The sequence below is a fragment of the Lottia gigantea genome (genome assembly GCF_000327385.1).
Source record: "Lottia gigantea unplaced genomic scaffold LOTGIsca_39, whole genome shotgun sequence".
Taxonomy (NCBI): domain Eukaryota; kingdom Metazoa; phylum Mollusca; class Gastropoda; family Lottiidae; genus Lottia; species Lottia gigantea.
Window position 1 is genome coordinate 668,842 of NW_008709333.1, and position 25,385 is coordinate 694,226.

The 25,385-nt window shown below is 33.3% G+C and overlaps 1 protein-coding gene across 1 annotated transcript; it reads right to left on the reverse strand.

The window, feature by feature from the left end:
• Positions 1-761: 761 nt before the first annotated feature.
• On the reverse strand, positions 762-24,660 carry LOTGIDRAFT_217351 (hypothetical protein; the record flags this gene model as incomplete). The annotated part of the gene is made up of 42 exons (XM_009059409.1): positions 762-1,664; positions 1,985-2,187; positions 3,126-3,265; positions 3,597-3,737; positions 4,172-4,553; positions 4,977-5,170; positions 5,443-5,541; positions 5,835-5,909; positions 6,536-6,649; positions 7,014-7,142; positions 7,476-7,713; positions 8,102-8,293; positions 8,591-8,751; positions 9,155-9,301; positions 9,581-9,710; positions 10,177-10,346; positions 10,856-10,991; positions 11,511-11,938; positions 12,453-12,569; positions 12,761-12,971; positions 13,299-13,445; positions 13,800-14,038; positions 14,261-14,448; positions 14,791-14,983; positions 15,277-15,403; positions 15,792-15,955; positions 16,470-16,559; positions 17,555-17,671; positions 17,925-18,041; positions 18,460-18,669; positions 19,153-19,287; positions 19,596-19,715; positions 20,068-20,257; positions 20,502-20,621; positions 21,077-21,267; positions 21,677-21,806; positions 22,011-22,136; positions 22,396-22,608; positions 22,994-23,209; positions 23,625-23,789; positions 24,073-24,241; positions 24,543-24,660. The coding sequence occupies 42 exons, from the start codon at positions 24,658-24,660 to the stop codon at positions 1,510-1,512; spliced, it is 7,047 nt and encodes a 2,348-aa protein (XP_009057657.1). The 3' UTR covers positions 762-1,509.
• Positions 24,661-25,385: the final 725 nt, after the last annotated feature.

Consider the following 25,385-nt stretch of genomic DNA (forward strand, 5'->3'; position numbering starts at 1 on the left):
CTTAAACTCGGCTTATTATATTTTCAATTTGAATCTAAGATTATTGTGTGAATCTTAGACCCATTCTTCAAATAGATATTGCCGCAAATGTTGAATTTTGCAACAAAATTGAAAATGTTTATGAAAGATGGCCCTGAGTTTTACTAGACTCTTCCAAGACTTCAAGGTTATCCTACAAGAAATCAAAATATAGAAAAGACCAAGCCTCCTAGGTCAGATTTTAGTTCTCAAAATTTATTTACAATTTGCATTCCAGGCATTGCTTGTTGTTTTTCTTCTGTCAAAACATTTTAATGGGTAAAATTGAAAATTAGTTGTGAAAGATGTTAGTGTATATTTTAAGATGTTTTAAAACATAAAAATTGGCAAAAAATATTAGCAAAGATTTTATAAATATCTTTATATTTCATTAGAGAGCTGTCATTAAATTTTGCATTTGACAGATACTGAATGACCATTTAATGGCTAACCTATACCTGATGTCTGATAAAGCCATATTATTCTAAGGAATAATACATAAACCATTTAATAGAAACTATACAAGTCAGAATTATATTTTGTTCAATGGTGTATTAAATAGTTATTGAAACTCTAGTAAGACTGATATTGTGTTCTACTTATTTCACCAAAATATAATCTAGATTGTTTGTGTTTTGAACCAAACTTGAAAGCGTAAATATCTTGGCTCAGTTTTTCTTAACCATATGTTATTTTTTGAAATGATTATTGAGTGAAAAGGGTATGATTATATTATAATCTTCACCAAGTTAAGAAGATTGTGGTGTTTATGTTTTAAAAATCCTCAAAATGTACAAAAAATCTTAAACAATAAACTAAATAGAAAACATGATTTTATATATATACATATATTTACAAACATCTTCAAATTATTTTCAGAATTTTTTTTAATGGAGGTGAATGTGCTACTGAGAAATCCTGATCAGGTACAAAAATTCAGAGATTTAACAAGTATTTTTCTAGTATTTGTAAAACCTTAGCTAAAGATAATTCCAGTGTTTAAGTTATATGATTAATCAATCATTAAAATTATTTTTATAGGATGAATTTAACTTTTCTAGAATGAGACAGAATATATAAACCAATCATTGTTGTTTCTATATAGCTGGTACACATTCTCCTTTACAAAATACCATTTATATAAAATATAACTTTCAGAGAATTCTAATATTTACAAATTACAAACTAATGAAATAATCAGCACTTTTTTGAACAAAAATTTTGAGATATTATAATATCAAATAGTCACACATCTAAACCTTTGTCATACTTTAGCTCATGAAGAATTCAAAAACAGGAATGAATGAACAAACAAACAAATGAATGAATGAATGAATGAATAGCACTAGCTATTATGTAATAAAATCTTCAGGGCAACTTCTAAATACGTGGAACTCATTAAAAGATGTTGAATTGACTATTTTAATACCAAATAAACATTATAGCACAGGAAATGTGTGAAGAAAAGCACTGTAAGAACTAGAAATAAATTTAGGAATACATGTCTTCACGATCAGCACCGATTGTTTCTGAATCTTCCATGGTGCTGAAGTTCAGGAAATGTGAGGGACGATGAACTTCATGGTAAAATTCTTTAGGATTTGCTAGTTGTAGTTCGTATCTCATATTCGGGTCGTGACGGACACCTGAAATATACAAATAATAGTTTATAATAAAGGGCTTTATGATCTTTTTGAAATGTTGATACACCAAAATCTACAGAAATGTGTCCCTTAACTTATCTGAAAGTTTTAACTAAACAAATCCAACCAAAACTATTTAAAATGTTTAAGAAAACTTTTTAAGTTCGTTATGCTTTTTGGAAGCTATAAGAAAACTACTGTACGGATTTAAACAAAATTAGCTCCTAAATGTAGAGAAATATATATTGTCAACCAATGATAAAATTCATACTTAGACCAGCTTTGAACATGGCGAATGACAAACCAATAATCAATTCACTCACCCATAAAGTTATAGTTCCAGGAACAGGTAGATGGAACCATGAAGAAACCAAGGAAACGATCTGATAACAACATCTGTACACGTTCGTAATGAGAGGGGAGGTAACCTTTAGGGTTGTTTCCTGTATCTTTATTCTGTCGACCCCATTCGAAACCAGTTGGTGTCAGTTTATAAGCTGTTAGAGAACATGAACCTGGGGTAAAACTGAAATAATAATAATAATAATAATGATAATAATGATAATAATAATAATAATGATAATAATGATAATAATAATGATAATAATAATAATGATAATGATGATAATAATAATGATAATAATAATAATGATAATAATGATAATAATAATAATGATAATAATAATAATAATGATAATAATAATAATGATAATAATAATAATGATAATAATGGTGATAATAATAATAATAATAATGATAATAATAAATAATAATAATAATGATAATAATAATGATAATAATAATAATGATAATAATAATAATAATGATAATAATAATAATAAATAATAATAATAATAATGATAATAATAATAATGGTGATAATAATAATAATGATAATAATAATAATGATAATAATAATAATAATAATGATAATAATAATAATAATAATAATAATGATAATAATAATAATAATAATAATAATAATGATAATAATAATAATAATGATAATAATGATAATAATGATAATAATGGTGATAATAATAATGATAATAATAATAATAATGATAATAATGATAATAATAATAATAATGATAATAATAATTAGTGACATCATCAACCGCTTAGTTTAAGTAGAATTGCAAGAATCACAGATGTCAGACTGAAAATTGGAATGGTGCAGATTGAATCTTTGAGTGTTCCTGATACACATACAAAATTTGAAAAATTGAATTGAAGGTTTTATTTTTTAAACAGATTACCTTTTATAAACAGATTACCTTTTTTAAACAGATTACCTTTTTTAATCTCCTTTTGTGCTATGACCTGCTTACAAACGCAACACAGCTGCAATAAGTCTAGTTTTTCAAAATGCACAGACTATACCACACAGAGCCTGCATCATTGTCATAAACAATAGGTTAGCTAGTGTGTTTCTTGTTCATTAAGCCAGAGCTTTATGCCTACCTGCAAGTAATGATAACTGTTTTCTCTCCATCCCAAGCTGTATTATCAGCCATCACCTTAGCATGAGTTGAAATATCTTGAGGGGAAAGCTGGGGTAATTCATTTGGTTGGGTGTGTAGCCATCCTAGAGGTTCCATTTCCTAGAATACAACATAATATTTCCATAAACTTTACTTAAGTTACAAGTAACTGTGTCAAGGGACTTTTAAATCAGAGAAAAGTGATTTAGGACTTAGTGAATCCATTGTGTCAAGAAAAAATTTAACTGCCTGGGAAATGGCAGAGTAACTTCTGTTGTGTGAGGAGATGTCTCATTTTAAGTAAGTTTGGTTAAAGATTTTCAATTTTGTCAAGCGATTTTTAATTTTGTCAAGCGACTTTTCATTGTGTCAAGAGCTTTAATACTGTCAAAAAGCTTTGAATAAAGACTGTCAAGAAAATTTGCAGGAAAAGTAGAAGAATAGTACAAACCTTAAGATAGGCGTGATCTGGTAATATATTAGGTAGATGTACTGTTTGATGAGTTCCCCACTGTGGAGGTAAAACTATACAACGAATTTCTTTTACTTGAGGATTATCTGGGGGACTGTAACCATAGAGATAACCTGCAATCTGTAATAGACATTATAGAGATCTTCAATATTCTTCAAGTTAAAATGAACTGGAATTTAATTTCCTACTTTACTACTAGAGTTTGGTTAATAAAAATGAAATTTGACATCCAACTTTACTTCTGCAGTTTTGGCTAAAATACTGACAAGAATGCAACGAGGGAAATTTATCAATTTTGTCTTTTTTTTTTCATATTTTCCAGTTGAGGAATCTTTCACATGTGCAGTCTGTAACTCAAAAAACTGGACTTTATTGTCACATTCGAAACTATTTTTATCAAAAAGAGATTAGTTGATAATAAGTCTTTTTTTTTTATACATATAATTCTGTGTATCTATCATTTGTATCTAGATATTTTAAATTCTGACATGATACGAAAGTTAACAGCCCTGGGGAAATCTCAAGCCCCTTGCAAGAATAAAAAAATAAATTACCTGTGCCCGGAGATCAGAAATAATGATGAATTTTTTGAGAATGTTTTTAGGTAGAATATAAGTATAGCCTGTTTCTTTAATGTCGTCTGATGAAACGTAAATATGGTTGGTACGAAGATGAAGGTTGGTTGCCGAGATTGCTCGAACTCGCCACTCTGTTTTAGATGAGAATGTTGATGTCTCATAGTTACTGGTTGTCGAGGTGATGATTTCGTCACCATGTTTATTAACAGTTCGTGTCGTCGTGGCTGTCAACTGTGACTGTTCTTTTGTCTGTTTTTCAATCTCAGCAATTTGTTGTCTTTGAGCAGACGGGGCAGAAATTTCCATACCCAAAATAATATCTCGGATTTCAGACTGGGTAAGAGAGGCTATGTTAACACTGAAATTTAAAATCAAATTTCATTTATTAGTAATGCAAAATTTTATGGCCAAACTGACTCTGGCATTTGTAATACTGGCCAATTAGGGCCCTGTTTCTAAAAAAAAAAAATAACGAACAATTTTTGGTGTAAGGATAGTATTCCTCAATGTAAAATTCTACATTTATGACAAATTTCTATCGGAAGATTTTTTGAGAAATGAGGCCCAGATTTCTAGTTAGCTACCAGAAAATATAGTAACATTGACAAAAGTGTGAAATTACATATTAAGAGCAATCATTACTTGATGTTATAGTAGTTATGTGTTTGCCCCATTCTTCAGCTCATTGAAGGGTTAGGAGACATGCTAAGTCCTAAAATATGCAATGAGGGAAATTTTCCAGGATAATGATCTTATGGTTAATAAATATCAGAATACATACTTGTTTTTCTTGCCATAATCAGCCAGAATTAGATCTTTCAGTTGAACTTCTAATTTCATCCATTCCTCGTCTGAGAGAGTTGGCCAGATATGATGGGCTTCTGTAATCGTTGTTTTATCTGGTTTCAATATAATCTTAGTTCTGTCATTGTTTACATGTAGAGCTCGGAGAATCAGGATTAAACGAGAAAATGCCTGAAAAATAAGGAAGTTTACGTTTAGTGGCATTGGCCTACTTTTTTTTTTCGAATTCTAACTGTTGAGGGTTCTTTTATGTGTACAGCCTGCAGAACACAGGCCTTGATTGTTGTTGCAATCCACTCATTAGAGGCATTCCCCATGACAGCCTCAATGACCTGCATCACAGAACCAAAGTCCAAAGGTAGGGATTGAACACTGGACATGCAGGTTAACAAGCGAGCAAGCAACTCACTGCAGCCCACAAGATATAATAGGCGTTAACTTACAGTATATGAGGAGATAGTTTTCAACCAATCATCATAGAGATTAAATAACACCATCTGAGGTTCGGTAGCCTTCAATATCAAATCACCAAACTTCTCCACCTATAAAATAATAACAGTAAACAGTATGTTGGTGATAGCTGACAGTTGATTTCAGAAGCACTGGTGGTGGCAGAATTTTGCGTACATTGAGGGTTGACTTAGCAAATGACAACCAAACTTGCTCTAGACTGACCCATTCTACTACCATTTAAACATGTTACGTCCTTGACATTCAATTCAGGTGTTTTTCTACTGACGCTGTATGTTGTAAACTTGAAGTTCGATTAATAATGCAAGGTCCAATGGTATGAGATAAAACTTTTCCAATGTTATACAATATTAATGTAACTTACCTTTAAACAAGCCTGGAATGGTAACTGTAACTCACTGCCCTTAATTACAATGTTTGGGAAATCCAGTAAATGAACCTACAAAAAATAACATAATAATTTTGTAGCACAATAATGAAAATTTGAAATGAAATGATATTTAAATTGTAAGACATACTACTTGCGCTATCTAAATATCATTTAAATTTTATAACAGAGTAAATAATGTAGCTTGGTTCAGGTGTCCAGAGCTTTATGAAAAACTACGGGTGTTTTTTCCAAGCAGTTCTCTCCCCTTTATAATAAATCCTTTCATCTATTATAAACTCAAGGATGCGTTAAAGGGTATTGTGATATGAAAAATACTTAATGTGTACAGATCAAAGAGGTTTTCTTAAATTATCATGTGTATCGGAGACAATGATAGCATACATTTGCACCATTCCATTTTCAATCAGACGTCTGTGAGTCTTGCAATTCCACTCAAATTGATTGATATAATAAGCCATTAACTCAAAAGCTGCTACTAATTCAACCAGAAAATTGGAATGATGCAAATAGAAGGAATAAGTGGCCGCAATATACACAAACAAGTACAAGAAATCCTCCCTTAAAGTTTATCAAATATAAAGACAACTATCATTCCATTAAAGAAATGAAATGAATGGATTTTTACATCCTATTTTTCTTCTGAATGAGTATTCTATTGAGGAAAATGTCCGTACCTCGAGGGGGTCCAACATTCCTTTCCTGGTGACAATAATCTGTTTGGGTTGTTCTTCTACTGGCAGAGAACGGATTAACGCAGCCACTTCCTCAGCTGTCTTCCATTTAGCCAACTAAAATAACCAAATATTAATGTTTATTTTTAATCTACTTTCATTTCCAACTGTATAGCCATGTGTGCAATGAGGGAAATTTTGCCAGAAATAATGACATATTACTCTTTTTAGATCCAGTATCAAAGGATCCTTCCCTATGAACAACATGTAGTACATGGCTTACTGTCTAATCCAGACTAAGGATTTTCTGTGTCAGCCCCTTCAACCTGCATCACTGACAAGGAGAAACCAGACTGAAAAATCTACAGGTACTATTTTGCTTATAAAATATCAAAGCCTAGATCTCTTGTTCAACTCACAGAGCCACTGCATCTCCTTGTAGCAAATGAAAGTAATTTTATAAATTATGTGGAGATCTTACCTGTCCAAGACGTTTTTGTCCAGCCCAAACTGATGTATGAATAATCTTTAAGAACAATTGTCCAGTTCTAGGATTGAATATAAAGATGGCTCCGTTGATAGGCTTGGTTGTCAAGTTACCTTCAAATGTCTGAAATTATAAGTGAAAGTAAAGAAGTAGTGAATTGGAGATGAATGACCAACAGAAAGATATTTCTTACAATTTGTAAGTAAAGATTTACACTGAACTGCATATCGTGATGCACAGGGAAATTTGGCTTTCGTCATGGTGAAAATTCTCAAAAACTAGCACTCCTAATAATGATTCAAACAACTCCCATTAACAGTGACATTTTATGTCTGGCTTTTAGGTGCCAATATCCATGTGTGTTTTCATGTGCTAAAAAAATATAGAGGGATAGATTTGTCAAGCTAGGGACTAAGTATTGGTTTAATAATTTTATTCAAACAGCCTTGACCTTACCTTGTGTATGGTAACACGGTAGACATTGGTATCATCCACAAACCAAATAATCTGATTGGAAAACAGCTCTCCGTAATTCTGGGAACTCAGGTAAGGTTCAGTCGGTTCCGAGGAATAGAGTTGCAGCCCCTTTCTAATACGTTCTCTTAATACATATAACGCAGGGTTGGCTTTCATTATCTTGGCCATTCCCGACTGTATCAGAGGTTTCGAACCCGGGAACCAATTACCATAGGCACTGTAATAAAATATACAATAAGTTTACAAATCAAATTGTTAACAAGGATCTTTTACATGCATATCCTATTAAAAGCAAGCCATTGGTTCAATGTCAAACCAGAACAACTATCACTTTTTCTATTGGGGTGACACAAACATCCTTAAACATTGTGGTGTGCACTGTCTTTTTTTTTTATGTGAATATGAATGAAATTAAACATCATACTCTCTGAAGTCCAAGGATTATGACTCTAAATGTATGACACCAATGGTTATATCAAATTACTTTATATGGCCACTTCACTGTAAGCTAGAGGTAAATAATAAAAAGCATCATACACTCTGAAGTCCAAGCAATATATTGTAAAGGTTAAAGAGGTTAAAATAAAGAAATAAACAGCACCAACCTGTGTAAACTGTAGGCGAGATCGAGAGCTATTAATAGACCAGTAGGTGAGGGGTATATACTCATATTATCAGTTGTATAATCTAGAAACTTGGCACGAGCGTAACGTTCTATATCGTGAGAATCGTAATCACCCCATCGTAACTGAACATCTATCCAATATTTCTGGGTAGTAGCTCCATCCATCACATCTCTATAAGACAAAATATAGGTTTCTCACATCCTACATAAATACTAATAAACTAATGCCACACAGTCTTAAATAGATGGACAGTGGTTCACTTAAAACTGTGTCTTCATGACTACTAAAAGACAAAATATAATACAATAGAATTCTACATTTGACTACTTTTAATTATAGAACTAATAAAGACAAATATGTGTAGTGTGAAAGAAGGGAAACTTCAGTTCTATGCCTAATAGACAATATTCACTTTCACAACAATAACTGATTAAAGTTATACGATGTTTCTACGTGTATATTACTTACTTGGAATCAGCTAACAGTGAAGATTTTGATACGTTCCATTTATAAGCAGCAAATAATAATATATCAGCACAGGAACTGTTCATTTTATAAGATTTACGGGGATGGATAGTTTCTTTCTGGACTGTTTCTATTTCTAATGCATCTAATTCTTGATCAAATACCTAAATAAATATCAAAAAATAAATTCCAATCACTCTATACAAAAAAACAATAACTGTTCACCATTTTATAATGGCTAGAAAATAGAGACAGAAAAGTATTATTTTTATGCAAAATTACCTCTATTTCAAAACTCATTACATAATTTTCTAAATTAAACCCGAGGCTTATTCACAAAAGCTTAACTAAGGATGATTTTAATTTTCCAGTCATCTGATTGGTTAAATTAGCAACCCATACAGAGAGTCCACAAAGTTTATAATTCTATTCTGTGTTAAGGTTTGTCAATCTAGAATCCTCTTCAGTGAGTTCACATAAATAATGTTTATTTAATATATTGATTTCTATAAAAGAAAATATTTATTTTTATTCAAATTTTTTTTTTAAGAGTTTTCCTACACTTACCTGACATAAATCCATGACAACACTTTCATGTATTTTCTGCCATAAATGGGCACGGAATATCTGAATCAGGGAGATCTTCAGGGTAGGAATTTTACCATGCATAAAAATTCCTGTCAGATCCAACTGGACTTGGAAACCAACATACACCTAGAATAAAACCATATCTCTATCAGTAATCTGAAATACTGCCTCGTTTATTACCCGCTACTAATGTGTTATCTGAAATACTGCCTCATGTTAAGTACATTATCTAATAGCAATGAATTGCCAGTATGTTGTTTTAGATTTCGTTTCGCAGTTTGGGTAGTAAGTGCTTTCTTTTACTGTTAGAAGAGGAGACAAAATCAGAAATGAAATAAGAATATTATGCAGTGTGCATGAGTGAAACAGGGCCTTAAATTTGATTTAGGTTTCAGTAGAACTTACATTAGCTCTATTAATAGTAGGAGACCACCATAAAGTAAATCGTCTATTAGGAATCTGATTCAAACCAGATCTCTGAGCGTTAGTTAGTTTTTTATATTTCATTGATTCTTCAAAACCACTGGCTTTCTCCCTGAAATATTCAAATAGCATGTATAATACAATTTATATACAACAAATCATAGGCAATAGGTAACGTCGTGCAGTGTGCAATAGTGAATATTTTGTCCAGAAAGGCTACTCTTGATACATCTATATAAAACTAACAACCACTAGAACTAAATCATCAATTCTAAGGCAGTTTTCCGTGGGATAATTTACCTAAGGCCAAGGAAAATATTTGACGAATAATAAAAAGCATTCAGAGATTTTTTATTTCCATGACTTGGAAAATTATGTTATCGTTATTCTGAGACCATTTTACAGATATTTTTACCAGCGACATAACAAAGCGACTCTATAATCAGCCCATGTGCCTTTCGACCTATTAAAAAATTGTCCCATAGGTTGACATACATCTTTCATTCATCATCTGTGTCATTATTGGCCAAACAAGGTCAGCAGTGTAAACCAAATTAAACTCAATGATTACCACCTACCAAAAGAGACCTTCCCATGTAGGAAAGTAAGTTCCCTTGAATAATGTATGTTCTAGAATACCCTCGACACCACCTAGAGCTTGTATCATATCTGTACGATAGTTATTTAAATTCCACAGTTTACCATCGTGACGTTGATGTGTCCACCAGAATGGATTCTGTTTTAAAACCTGTTAATATAATCACCAGTGTTAAATATATTGATACAACTAATAGCCTCTATTCTCCCGGTGAAAGTTTTCATTACAAATAAATATATTTTGTTGTAGCGGGCATTGAATCAGGACTATAAACTACTGTTCTGTTAAAAGTTATCGCTATCTTATCACAGACTTCCAGTATCAAATACAAGTTATTTATCTTTGCTCAATAGGCAATATCTTGGCATATAAAAATATTCATCGTAAATTGAACCCAGAGATTTTCATCATATATATAAGCCTCACAATCTGTTAGAAACTACGTCTATGTGCTAAGTGAACAGATGGATAGATGTCTGGACAGGAGGGGAACAAAATCTGAATATGTATAAAATTGAAAAATGAAAAAGGATCTATCTCAATCTATCAGTATCAACCTTAGTAAGCCAGCAAGCATCCTTGCACCACAAGATTTCCATGTAAGAAACTAAGAGGGGCTAGGAACTAACTTTAATATTAAGAGAAGCCATGCCTCCTACCTGATATTGTTTAAAATCTGTACGAACTCTCCAACCTTTATCGTAGGCTAGAGTATGACGATCTTTCTGAAACAGTGTATTAATACGTGGTATACCTCTATCCCAACTATCTTCTAAATCTTCTAGAGTTAAACGTCTGAAATGTTAAGTAGCGGTAATTATGTAACGAAAGATCAGAGCACCATTAGTGCTCTTCATAATGTCAATGAACATTTCTCGAGTCTATGCCATTTGTGATGACTGCATGCCTTCTATATCAGAGAAAATCTTTGTTTATGACATTAAAAGCAGAACATTGGCGAACTTGGCAATACAAATATGGTGAATATCATAAGCTAAGCAGTTGTGACAAGATAACCCTCTGTCAGAATATTGTGGTATATGTTCCACTTAAACACCAATCCTATGGAATCACGATCTTTTATATCAGAATCTTTGACAATCAGCAATTACAAAATGGTGGCTCATCAATATTGACTACCGAACCTCTCTTGAAAATTCAAAATTTGTTTGTCACTGTGTAAAAGGCATGCCCTTTTTAGGGAAAAAAAACTGCACATTATACACATAGATATATGGTAGCTAATCATGGACTGATTAGAATATCCATTTATAAGAGATAACAGAGCTGAAATATACTCGAATTCAAACCTACCTGTTTTGAGCGTTGGCCTCCTGTCTCTTCAAGGCATACTCGGCCCAGACTCTCTGAGAATCAATAAACTCACTCTCCCACGGCATGATATATCGATATAAATTAGGAATCAGCTGATCTTCATCATGACTCATACCAGATCGGAAATGAGTGATACCGACGTCTGTCTGTTTGGACCATCGTAAATCAGACTGAGGGATCAGAACGTGCCCCATAGACAACATACCCAACCCTCCTAATTCTTTGGGTGTATAAAACACGACCGGTGGGAATCGACTAGGCATCTTCGAGTTTAAACCAATCTTAATTCGAGTCTGTATCTTATTTTCACATTTGACTAACAAGTCCAGTAACTCTTGTGTGTTAACTACGGCTTCACGGAAATACGTCATCAATCCTATTAAAGCTGTATTCCATTTATTTACAATCTGAAATAATAGGTGTGTGTCATGCAGTGTGCAATGGAGGAAATTTTGTCAGTTGTAATGGTAAGCAAGGTTAAGCCTCTGTTTATTGTCTAGGCTCATATGAAATAGCATTTTATGACTTGATTGGGCATGCATCACTGTGCAGTGTACAATGAGACAAATTTTACCAGCACAGCTATACTAGCATACTTTGTTTGAATTTTAAAGTGTCAAGGGATCTTTAATGTGCAGAGTCTATGTCACACAGAGCCTAATAACTGTCCCATCTAAATGTAACACTGAAAATGGCGGTAAAATTCACACAGATTTAGCCAATGATCTCTTGAACAATACTCTGTCATATTGATAGCGAATGCACATGCGTGGAAGAGTTCAATAAAAAGTTGAGGGGCGTCAAAGAGAACACTGACAAAATGAATAAGACAATTTATGGATAGATACTTCTACAAGCTGACAAAATGCTTCTTTTATACCACGGTGCTTACACAAGACTTATATATAAATTCAGTCTTACCTTAGTAAATGTAGTTGAGCCAGATGCCATAAGAATCTGTCGAACTCTGTTGTGGAATTTGCCCATGGAATCATCATCTACCCTGAGGAAACATTGAGCTGTTCTTTCTTTTGTTACCTAGAATAGTAACCAACATTATTTCATTTATATTTCACTACAGGTGGAAAAAAAGAACTCATAACGTTTATTAGTGTTCAATTATCCTTCATGGCCTGTAACTCTAGAATCCCCTCCATTGCCAGAATACATGCAGAAAACTGACTGTAGTGTTGCCAGATTTAATACTATTAAGGATAATATCAACTCACCTCATTTTGTAGATTCCAGACGCCATCTTTATGAGTAAATTCTTCGTGAGTTGTTCGTAACTTGGGTAAAATACGACATTCAAAACCACACATATTGAACAGTAGATTGGGATTATCTTTACTGTAGACAGAGACAAAGCTACTCTCCCATTGGACGGTTGTTACTGATCTTGGTAAACGATTCTTTATATCCCAGAATACAGCTCGACCACTGAAACATCAAATCATCAGTTATTTCTTTTAATATAAAAATAAAAGGCTTTCTGCGAACTGAATTTTAAGCTATTCATAAAACACTAGACAAAAGGGTGACTTATTCACAGTAAAATAAAATTCTAAAATGCCTTGTTAATAATCTTTATTAAGTGTTCATAAGGCACACTGTAAGGGAAAGGTACAGTAGAGTGACTTCTACAATAGACAAAACCATTATGTATTATTGAATAGCAATAATTAAAATAATTCATAACTGTTTTCAATGATTTGGAAAAAGCATCAAATAGATGATTAGATTGATGTAATGCAGGATATAACTTACAGATTAACATCATGTTTCATCAGCCTCATTCTGGAATCTCTCGGCCAACATTTTTTATTGTTATATCCCACGATGTTCTCGTTGTTTGGATCGGGATGTTCTGTTAAATATCTCTGAATCAAATCACGAGCCTCCTCAGCAGAAAATCTGAAGTTTTAAAACAAGGCATAACCATTAGTGTGCAAAATATGTTGATGTTTTGGAATGACTATTTTAATTGATTTATTTTTAATGAAAAATAAAACAAGAATTTGAAGGATGAATTCCTGCTTCAGACAGTAACATAACGGATTTTCAACCTTTTTCATGCTTTTTGATGGCATCAATTTGCACCAATCCAATTTTTAGTCTGATGTGTATGGGTCTTGCAATGAAACTGAGTTTAGGTTGTACTTTTCGGCACCATATATTTGGATTATCAAATGTGGGCAATGTCATACCATGTACAATGAGGGAAAGTTAGTGCAATCATCACCCCTCAGTTAAACTAAATCAACTAACCTGAAGAAGATGTGAATCTTATCAATATATCGTGAATATAATCTGATTGGATGACTAGTTTCCGTGGCAACATCTTGGAATGTCAGGAATTCGTTTGGCATCTGTGGCGGTCCTGCCATCTCACTACCACGATGTAGACCTAATACTAATAAATCTAACACCAAACCATAGAACTGGACTATAAAAGAGGCGAACTGTAATCCCCGAATAATACCGTACGAGTTGGTATGGTTCATATCCTATAATATAAGAAAGTTGTATGACCAATCAGAAAAGCTAAGCATTTATACAGCCAATCAGAAGACTACAAAGTTGGTACAGCCAATCAGAAAGGCTAGATATTTCTATTTCAATCAGAAGTTTCAAAAGTTAATATGACCAATCAGTACAGCCTAAAGTATTATTGCCAATCAAATCAGCGACTGCAAATAAACAACCAATCAAAAGAGTTCAAATCTTACCTTATAATTAATAACGACGTTGTTTTTAGCTGTCATGTAATCAGCAATATTATGGTCTACTATTAATCGTAATAATCTATTTAATAATGTTAAATCTATCTTCTCATACATTTTCTCATATCTTGATTCTAACATTACATTACATTCACCTTCAGACGTATCCCAAACATCTTGTAAATTGTTGATACCTGAAATTTAAATTAAGATATGGCTACAAAAATGGAATGAAATGAAGTTTTCATCAAATATTTCTGTCTTGTTTGGGTTAATTGATGAAAATGTGCAATGTCATGCAGTGTGCAATGAGAAAATTAGATATTTATGGACTACTACTGGTCACTGAGCACTCTTAGCATTAGAATTGATAAGAATTCAAACCCACAGCGCCAGAAGTCACGGTCAGACACTTAAATGACCAAGAAAAGAACCCTTGACTACTACTTGATTGCATTAACCAAGCAAATGATATCATGTGAAAATTCCAACACTCTGCCCAAATTGGTTACGGCCCATCCAATATATTTTCCTACCTTGACACCATTTGTAGGTGAGTAACGGAGGTGGTTCAGAATCCGAGGGTTTAATCCACGACGGAAACAGACGGCGTTTATCAGCTTCATACCATAGATATTGATCAAGATAGGCATCTGTGATCTTCTCTAGTGGTTCTACATCATATACTGGTATTAGATGACTGTACAGATCCATAAACTCTATTCCAGCCTGCAATATTTATATATATAGTTATATTTCGTAACTATTCATAGTTAGATATCTTTATTGCTTGACGCCTACCCTACAACTTTTAATAGATATCACAAGATGCAAGGACCTTACACTATGACTGCCTATATCTCTCCGAGATGTCTATTAAACTGCAATATGAACCTTGCCCATCTTCTATCTTTTTGCAAGATCCCCAGCCCTACCCTTTACTATCTGACTACAAGGGGAGTAATTCTTGATGAGAGAATAATTCTGACCACATGAAACTATATACTTCAAGTCAAACTTACCTCTTTAAAAGCTCTTTGTGTTAGAAGATGACGTTTAATTCTGGACAAAGCTTCGTGAGGATTATCGTAGGCTTGTTCTATCAGACCTAATTCTTCTCTCTGTGATTGATTCAATCGACTCTTTACACTGTAATAATAAATAGCAAATATTGATATGAAATAGAGTTTTACATCCTACTTTCTCTTCCAATAGTTGGTGATTAAAAATGTAAACGCCTTGCAATTTCCGTCGAAGAAATTTTTCCTCTGGACAGTGACATAAGACAAGTCGAGGGATCTTTAATGCGCACAGCTTGTAACACATATGGTCTCATTATATTGATCTATTTGCATCACAAGACACTTTTTCAATGCCAGCCCTTCTAGCCTGTATCACTGAAAGAGGGAAACCAGGTTAATATATATCCAATGATCTCAAACATATGAACACTTAACATTCAGGCTATCAAGCAAGTATCTAACTCACTAAGCTACTCTGTTCATTTCAGCTTTAAAAGAAGAAACAACTACCCTACCTGTAGGCCTCTTTCAACCTCTCTAGAGCCAGTATAAGTAATTTGGTGTCATGTTTGTAAGAGAGAGGAGGGAATGGAATAGGTGAGAAACGTCGACTTTCTAACCAATGAACCATAGTGGTATAAATAGCTACAGCTTCTTCTGCTGTGATGTATGGTCCATCCTAAAATAACAATTATATATCTTATAAACCTTTCTACTATCATTCTCTTCTCATTCTCTTATTTTTCAATAAAGTGTAGTTTGTCACTTGATCAATTGCATTTACGCACCAGCTATTGATATCAAATTTAATTCTTAAATGGGTACAGATAATCCATGAAAGGTCATTGTCAAGAGGTTTGAAAGGACAAGCTGGTAGACAGGATCCTTGTGAACCTAGGTTAATATCCTTGTTAAATCCTACCGATGTTGGCCAAAGAACACCCAATAGACAGGATCCTTGTGGAACTAAGTTACTTTCCTCGTAAAATCAAGTGTTTGGCCAAGGAACAGCTGGTCGACATGATACTTTTGAACAATTTCTTTACGTTAAGTGTAGTAATGTTTTTGTCAGACCAAAGTGGTTTTGGGAAAGGACCAGCTGGTAAGATTCATGAAAAGAAATTGAACTTTAAAAGATGTTTGTATCATTCTGTCTTTAAGTCTATTTTAGATGAATGACTATAAGATATTACCTTTAAATAATTATGTTGACGTTCCTGTTCTGATTTAAGATATAGACGTGTTAATCTTCCTAAATTCTTCTTACATACTGTCTTATCAACCTGAAATTATCAACAAAACACTTTATCTTTCCGTCTGTATATATAACCTTATCTGGTCTGTCTAACTTCCTGTATTGTATTAACTTATCAATTTTAGTGATTGACCAATCAAATCATTGGAACACTAACATTTAATGCTAAAAGAGATAAACTTGCGTCCGCTTGTTATATAATAACATAATACTAATAATAATCTAATTAAACACTAAGATATATAGATATACTACTTCTAGGTTTATTACATACTACGTTTGGTGATAACGCCATGTAAGATATATAGAAGAGGGAAGGTTACATTAAAATACTAAGATATATAGATATACTACTTCTAGCTTTATTACATACTACATTTGGTGTTAACACCATGTAAGATCTATAGAAGCAGGAAGGTTACATTAAAATACTAAGTTATATAGATATACTACTTCTAGATTTATTACATACTACATTTGGTGTTAACGCCATGTAAGATATATAGAAGCAGGAAGGTTACATTTAAATACTAAGATATATAGATATACTACTTCTAGCTTTATTACATACTACATTTGGTGTTAACACCATGTAAGATATATAGAAGAAGGAAGGTTACATTTAAATATTAAGATATATAGATATACTACTTCTAGGTTTATTACATACTACGTTTGGTGATAACACCATGTAAGATATATAGAAGCAGGAAGGTTACATTTAAATATTAAGATATATAGATATACTACTTCTAGGTTTATTACATACTACGTTTGGTGATAACGCCATGTAAGATCTATAGAAGCAGGAAGGTTACATTTAAATATTAAGATATATAGATATACTACTTCTAGGTTTATTACATACTACGTTTCGAAACACATACAGGTAAAATTATCAAGTAAAATTTGACTAAAAACACAAATAATCTAATTATATAACACTTATAATCCTGCAATTGAAATGGCTGCTCTATGGCGCTAATGTTAAAATTTCACTCTTTGAATAAATTTTGTCCTTACCGTGGCTCCACGTCGAATACGCTCTCTATTATAATGAGCAGTATTAGTCCACCAATCAGCTTTAGCCTTGACGTATCGTAAAATCATGTTCTCTATTGGTGTTGGTAATCCTGGTACCTAGGTTAAAATAAAATAAGATGAATTTTTACTATCTACTAATCTCTTCCATTTGATTAAATAATATTGATATATGATTGGTTTAAGACAAGTATTTGTATAGTTATCAAAAATAAAATAAATTAATAAATCTTTCCTCATTACTCCAGTCGACACAGCTGTAAATAAGTACGGATAATTTTGGGAAAGATCAATGCCGAGAAGTTTGACCAAGGACCAGTCGTCCTAAAAAATGTTTGACTCGACCACATACCTTCCAGGGAATATTAGCCTTCCAGCATCTCCATGACTCACTCAGATGTTGTAGAATAGTTCTAGCTTTATTCTGTTTAATTCCTTCAGGCATCATATCTAATATATCATGCATTACCTACAAATAAACACACAATATTAATAGTTTTACATGATTTTATATTCAGAGTTTCAAATGAAAAGCGAGCTTGAACTTTTTTTGAAATAAATGGAGTTTTACGTCCTACTTTTCTGCACCATGTTGAAACTTTTTTGAAAGAAGAGTGATATCCAAAAAACTTGACGATGAAATGCACATTTCAGGGCCTGGATGATCTATACTTTTTTACTGGACAATTGAAAATTCATTTTTCTGTACAGATTGATATCAATTCTAGGTAGAATCAAACCCAATGTTTATGGTGAATTATCTCCAGGTTTTTCCTTCGAAATTCTTTAGCTTTAATCTATCTATATTTCTAATATCGAATTTATGTTTATATTTTGTGAAATAGTGAGCTAATTTGGTGTGATTAAAATTAAATGTTAAAACTTACAGCAGCTCTGAGTTCCAAATCATAATGACTCTCTACTCTTTGTTTGGTGACAGTTTTAGCCACGCCTTTCGAGTGACGACCTTCGAACTGTCGAGAGAGAAGATTACCCAGCCATCTTTCTAACAGTGGAGTTATTCCTCTCATAAAGAACAACCAGACACGCCAGCCTGGGGCCCAGATTCCACATCCTGGGCCTTTACCTACTGGACCCTACAAAATATAAATATTAAAATTACTTGAATACAATTAATTATGCCCTTACACATCTGGCTGGTTAAAACTGCTAGGGAAAAACCATGCCAACCCTATTACCTACCCTACCATATGTTTGGGCATGTGATTTGAAACTGGAGATTTACATTCTTCTTACTTTTGTTACAATTGATTCTGATAATAAAACTGGGTTTTATGTTCCCATTTTATAAACCATTTTTTTGGTAATGAATGCAGCAAAGGCCATGCAGTGTGCAATAAAGGAAATTATGCCACGGCAGTGCCATTTACCACTTCCAATTCAAACTGTAGATTTTATGGTTTTCTTTTTAATTGGTAAGACACTTTCCTGTCAATGCCTAAGACCCAAGCAGTATTTATGAGGCTGTTTATACTACAATATCAATAAAATGCACATCTGAAATATGAATACGACCGACCGACCGTATATAAACTTGTTGTTGTAACAGTAATACTTACTGTGTTAAATCTATAGTAGATAAGATGCTTGATATCTTTACACATTCTAATCTGTCTCATTAGTTTATATTTATAACGATACATTCCAGTCAACTGACCAACGTGAGCAAATACATACTGTAACCCATCAGCTAGCTAGAATAACAAATTCAAATTTCATTATAACAGGCTTATCTAGTGACAAAACCACTCAATCATAAAATTTTAACAGTATTGAAAACTGAAAGACGCTATGTGTTCCTTAGCTGAGATTGCAAATCCCACTTCTTGGTTATTAATTAAAACTAAGAACAGATATGGGTGCAAGCAACATAGAGAAAGGTCAATGTATAAATTGATCTGTAGAATAAGCCAGCCCAACTTTCTTAGGATATGATTGAACACAATATAGAGAAATGAGTGTGTATGAAATGGTCTGTCATAAAAACCCTGGGGTAACGTACCTGATAAGCATCCACATTGCCCAGTCTGTACTGTACATGTCCATCTATTACCAACTTGGTCAGTCTTAATATCTCTCTACACAGATGGAAGGCGTTACCAAATCTTGACTTCTTTCTTTCCTACAATGAAAGAAGGTTTTACACTCAGCTACTCTGTTCCTTAGTAAACAAACTATAATCCATAATCGATGTTTAGGGGTAGAGATCACATTAAATAACGGAACACAATTTTATCTCAATCTGGAGTTATTCTGTACACAACGTTTCTACAATTTATATTGTCAGCATCATTATTTTCTATCTCTCATTTCACCTGATACTGACAACATAAATTGTTGAAACGTTGTATATAATAAAACTCAGGAGAAATAAACCATACAATTGTGTTGCGTTATTTAAATAAATTATGGAAACAACGATAATTGGCTAACAGACACAGAAATTTGAGAAAAGTAAAAATCAATGATCTTACCTTAGTGGTCAATGTTTTAACAGGTTTTAAGTTAAAGTTATAATCTAGATGAAGATAATTCAGATTCTTACGATGAATCAACAGATTCAACATATTATATCCTTGACGACAAACTTGTAACCCAACCTCAACCCAATCTAACTGAGTTGTCTGGAAAAACTTGGTAGCCTTGAACGATCGGAATAAATATCTGAAATAAAAACAGAATCATTATCTGATGAATGAGGACAGGCAATGTCATGTAGTGTGCAATGAGGGATACTTCTACTCATCGGGGTCCAATTCTTAACATTAACATGAGAATTTTATCTTTAGGTAGTTTTAAGCAAAAATCAATATAAGCCTGTATAGTTTTTAATACTATTTATTCTACAAATAAGAAGAACTGTATGTTTTGAATTTGGCCGCGATGAACACCGTTAAGAAATACTAACCTTTTCTTCTGGGCTTTAGGAGGTTTATGTTTTAAGGCGTTTATAACAAAATATTTCAACAATTTCTGATAGGAAACTCGAACTTTCACTGGCATACCAGCTGGACAATGTTCACGATACCTATGGAGAAAAGATATTGCTTTGTTTAAGGGGTATACTTAATATTACACTCAATATAGCAATGTAGAGCAATATGTCTAGTCGACTTTAATGGTGAACAAGACCATCATTCTTCAATTTCTTCCTTTCTTCTTTACCAACACCATGACAACGTAGCACAAGTGAGGCTCATAGGGAGATCCCTGACAACAAACCAATGCTTTGATAAGTCTTTAAATTTTCCATGTAGATTCATTGTCTATTTTTGTTTAATTTACCAGATTTCATTATAATATTTGATCAACAGTTATGACTCATTTTTGGTTTTATCAACCATTCAATCTTTTCAAGTTTTCCATTTTACTTTAATGCAGCTTATTGGACAAAAAGTCAGTTTATGTTTCCAGAAACTCAAACCTTGTCTGTTAAAAATGTTGTCTAAATACAATAATCATTAAAATTTGAAAGAAACCTACCAGTTTTTAACTAAAGGAACATCTATAGCTCTTCTACATCTACCAGACCGTAGATTAAACGGACGTGGTGCCCAGATCAACCCTATACCATTAGCTGTGTTGTCAGTGTACAATGGGGTTTCTTGTAGAAACGGTACCACATATTCTGGAAGTTCAAACTCTTCATCGTCTTCTGGTAGTGGATCCATTCCCTACAAAATTACAGACAATATTTCAGCATCTTTTGTTGGATCATGTAGGAATATGTCACATTCATAAAGTTCTAGACCCTTTCTCAAATTCCTAATTTACCAGTCAAGAAATTTAAGAAAATAAGTATCAAGGCTGATTCTCTACAATGTCATTTTACTAAGTCCCAGACAGAATAGCTGGCCAATCATCATTAAAGCTTAACTGTTAATTCTTACACACTGCTGTTTTCATTGTTTATAACAGGCCCACAACATACACTGGCCAAGATTGGATTCAAACTTATCAACTAGCAAACGACAACTCCTACCATCTGCGCTGTTATTATTTATCAGATTTCAATTCTAAGATTTCTCTATTTGCGATGTGACTTTGTTGACTTATGTGTCATGAATGGCAATGATATGGCACCATATCAAGAACCCTGGTACTCACCTTGACAACATTACGATGTGAAATAGGGTTAATCAAAGGATCAAAATAGAACGCTGGTAAATCAGGATCTTCTGTTTTAATAAACACAACATTTGGTGTGTGGTACCTAAAATTAGAATGTTTAAAAATTAAATTTTAAGGTAGAAAGCTTATTTTTTCAAAACTACAAGAACTACTGCCAAACTAAAATTGGGTTAAGCAATAGAGAGTTCACATGGATAAAATGTCAACTTGACATTAGATGCAAAAATAGAAAGTTACAATCCTTCAGACAGCAGCTCAAAACTCTGTGAATTAAAACAATACTTACCATGAAAGATGTACTTTATAAGGCATATTATTATAAAGATAAGGGAAAGCTATTCTATATTCTGTACGAACTGGCTGACGAATTATAATTTTATTGATATCATTAAACTCATTCCAATCTTCATCTCTATAAATATAGAATATTAAAATCGTATATAAAAAACTAATAAATACAAGCACATGGTTTATTTTTGGTTTGGTTTGTCCCATCTGAATGACAGGACACCTTAGACCTGCATCAGGGAAAACTTGGTTGAAAAATCAGATTATCATTTAAGATATTAGCTCAACCTTTGCCAGAATTCAACCCCGGACCGTCAGTTTAACTCACTAAGCCACTGCGACACCCTTGAAGTTTTCAAAATGAACCAAAAACAACTACTTACTGCCAGTCTCTGTCTTTAACTAAAGGTTCGAACTTGGGTCCACCAGGTATAGCTAAGTTTAATGCCTTGGCTGTGAAGAAAGACTTCAGATCAAATAAATAGAAGAAATTCTCGTCCACTAAATCAGTAAGAAGCTGATTGGCTAATCTATACAGCACTGATAATATTGGTAAACTTAAATTCCATCTTCGATACGTCGAACCGTTCACATATCTACAATTAGAATTATATATTGAAATTTCCACTTGCATTTCATTTTTTTTTTAAACTGAGGCGAGTAAAATGACCTGTAGAGAAGTATTGAACCATATGTAGAAAGATTTCTTTTGTCTTTTGAACTGACAAACCATCGCAAGTTGTCATGCAAGGCATAAATCATTGAGAGACAAATTGAAAGATGACTGAATTTCTCTATTCCATTATTTTTATTAGTTGGCTCTAATGTCGCATATTCCTGACTCAATGCTTTTCTACATATAGAACTGTCTACCTTTAGAAAAGTGGAGAATAGCCAACAGTACACAGAGACTTGTGTCTATTGACAATGTAGCTGGGAATCAAAGAGCTAATGTTAAGAATAAAGTAGAGCGTGACATACTTGGAATCAGAAAGTGGTTTGTGATCGTAAAACCAGTCTAATATATCTTTATCTTCATCAGTATCTAGTTCTAACTGTATAGCTTCTAATGGTTCAACATCTAATACATTATCAGCATAATCTAACGGAGGTTCCTCATCATCAAACGGAGGAAATCTCATTCGCTTAAAATGTCTTCTATCTCTCTTTTCTCTTCTCATTATAATCCACATGGTTCTAGAAAATAATCATGCATAAATTAAACCAAATGAACAGCTTCTCATACCTTACAGCAAGAGCCACTATTCTTGTTAACAGAAATATGATGATGCAGCCATTTCATTGGATTGTACTCTAGCAGTGTTTGCAGTTTGTAATAGCTTGACAAAGATGGCTTTGTGGCTGATGTCATTTTCCGCAATGTGTTTTGGTGTGAATTGGAAAAATTCTTCAATTTGGCTTGGACTAAAGAATTCAACACCCTGAACAATGCAGCTCTAGGTTAGGTGAGCAAACAAGCCTTGTAACTCTGTGACCCTCCGATGTGGCATCCCAACCTAAGCCCGACTGAACCCTGGAGCCCTAGGTTAGGTGAGCAAGGAAGTCCTAGTGCTATGTCGACTCTCACTAATCTGAGAAAGTATCAACTTACCCCCACTGTGCAATATAAACAGGTTCTATAACCCATGGTATTTCATTAACAAATGTTATAGCACCAGTAATATGATATAAAACTTTACAATCTCGAATCTGTTCCCATGGCATCGGCATATTCTCCATTAGTTTCATTACAGCATGAGGCATGTATTTCAACGCTCTGAAATTAAACAGTACCAGTATGTCATTTCAATATAAATAAATTTTCACCCTTATTCAGATAACAAAATAGCATAATTAAAACAGACTGGAGCATGTTTAGTCAAAAAGCAGTTTTAGGAAAGAAAGCAAAAACAAGCAACAACTTCACAAGGAGTCTTTGTAATAGCCGGTTTTCAACCAAACCTCGTGGCTTTGATCTTTCCTGGATTATCTGTACCGCATTTACAGTTGGGTTGACTGGGTGACAACTAGATATCATTTGAAACCTTTTGACTACTTACCCTAGATAGACTCTTTTATCATGTCGGAATTTTCTGTTGGTCATATCACCGTGGTCTCGTACAATTTTACGGACATGTTCTGGCGGCATGTCTTCTTTCTGGGCATCAATAAAACCAAATTTTCTTTTCTCAGCATATCTCTTGGACTGTAACTGTTGCCACTTACGTGCTATAAAACAGAAACGTGAATAAGAGTTACAACTTATGACTTTAAAGTTCAATGTTCAAACTGTTTTGTGTAAATCGTCAAGTTGTGTCAAAATTCAGATTTTATCATTTTGAAGGTACAGGTGTTAAAGCCTGCTTTGATGAGGCGAGGCTGGTTATCTAACTTCTTTATCAGATGGTTGTTAAACAGAAAGTAGGCACACACAATATTTTGTGACAACATTAATGAACTGTTCTGCCCTTACATCAGCCAAAACTGCTCAAAAATTCTATCACAAGCTCAGTTATGGACTAATCATTACCTTTCTCCTGCAGTTTCTCTTCATTTAGATATTCTGGTTGTTTCTGCTGGATATTTTGAGGAGGTGGTTGTTGGGATGTCTGCTGGGCTTGACTAACTACAGGGATCTGTGGGACCATAGTCTGCTGCATCACTGGCATCTGTCCAGTTATAATAAAGGGCTGACCCCCTGGGCCTATTACTGTGTAGGGGAAGGCCATCTTGTTTGGTCTTGCTTAAATCTATAAACAATAAAACTCTTTTGAAAACAGTTTTGAAATAAAAAAATAAAAAAACCTAATAGAATAGAACTGAACCCTCCTCCATACACGACCACAGTGCAAATTGAATGGACTTTTCCTCTCATTTTACAAATAATCTAGGCCTATTCAAAATAGAATTTCAACTGCATGCCAAGGTCTATCTATAGAAAAATAAGGTAAGGACATTTTACATTTGAAATACACAACCCTGCCAGATATTCCATGTGAAATTAATTCCAAGAAAATTATAATCATAGGTCTAGAGTACCATTGCCAAGCTATTACGATTCGACCGGCGTTTCTCCCACGCAGAAAATCAGAAACCAAAACAAACCGAAATCGAGCGCCAAATTTCTAAATAACAGTGCATTGTCTAGGGTAAGCATGCCATGTTACAGAAAATTCAGTAAGAGATATACCTCTATGCTTGTCTATGTGTAAGTTTTCAGCAATCTGATTATTTACGTTGGCCTTGCATTGTTTCGATCAACGTGCGTTTTTCGATCAAAGATGGCGTCTTCTATAAAATGGTCATGTGATCGGAAATGGCTTCTTAAAAATAGGAAACGACATCTTTAAAAGCGAAAAAAATAATGTTTCTT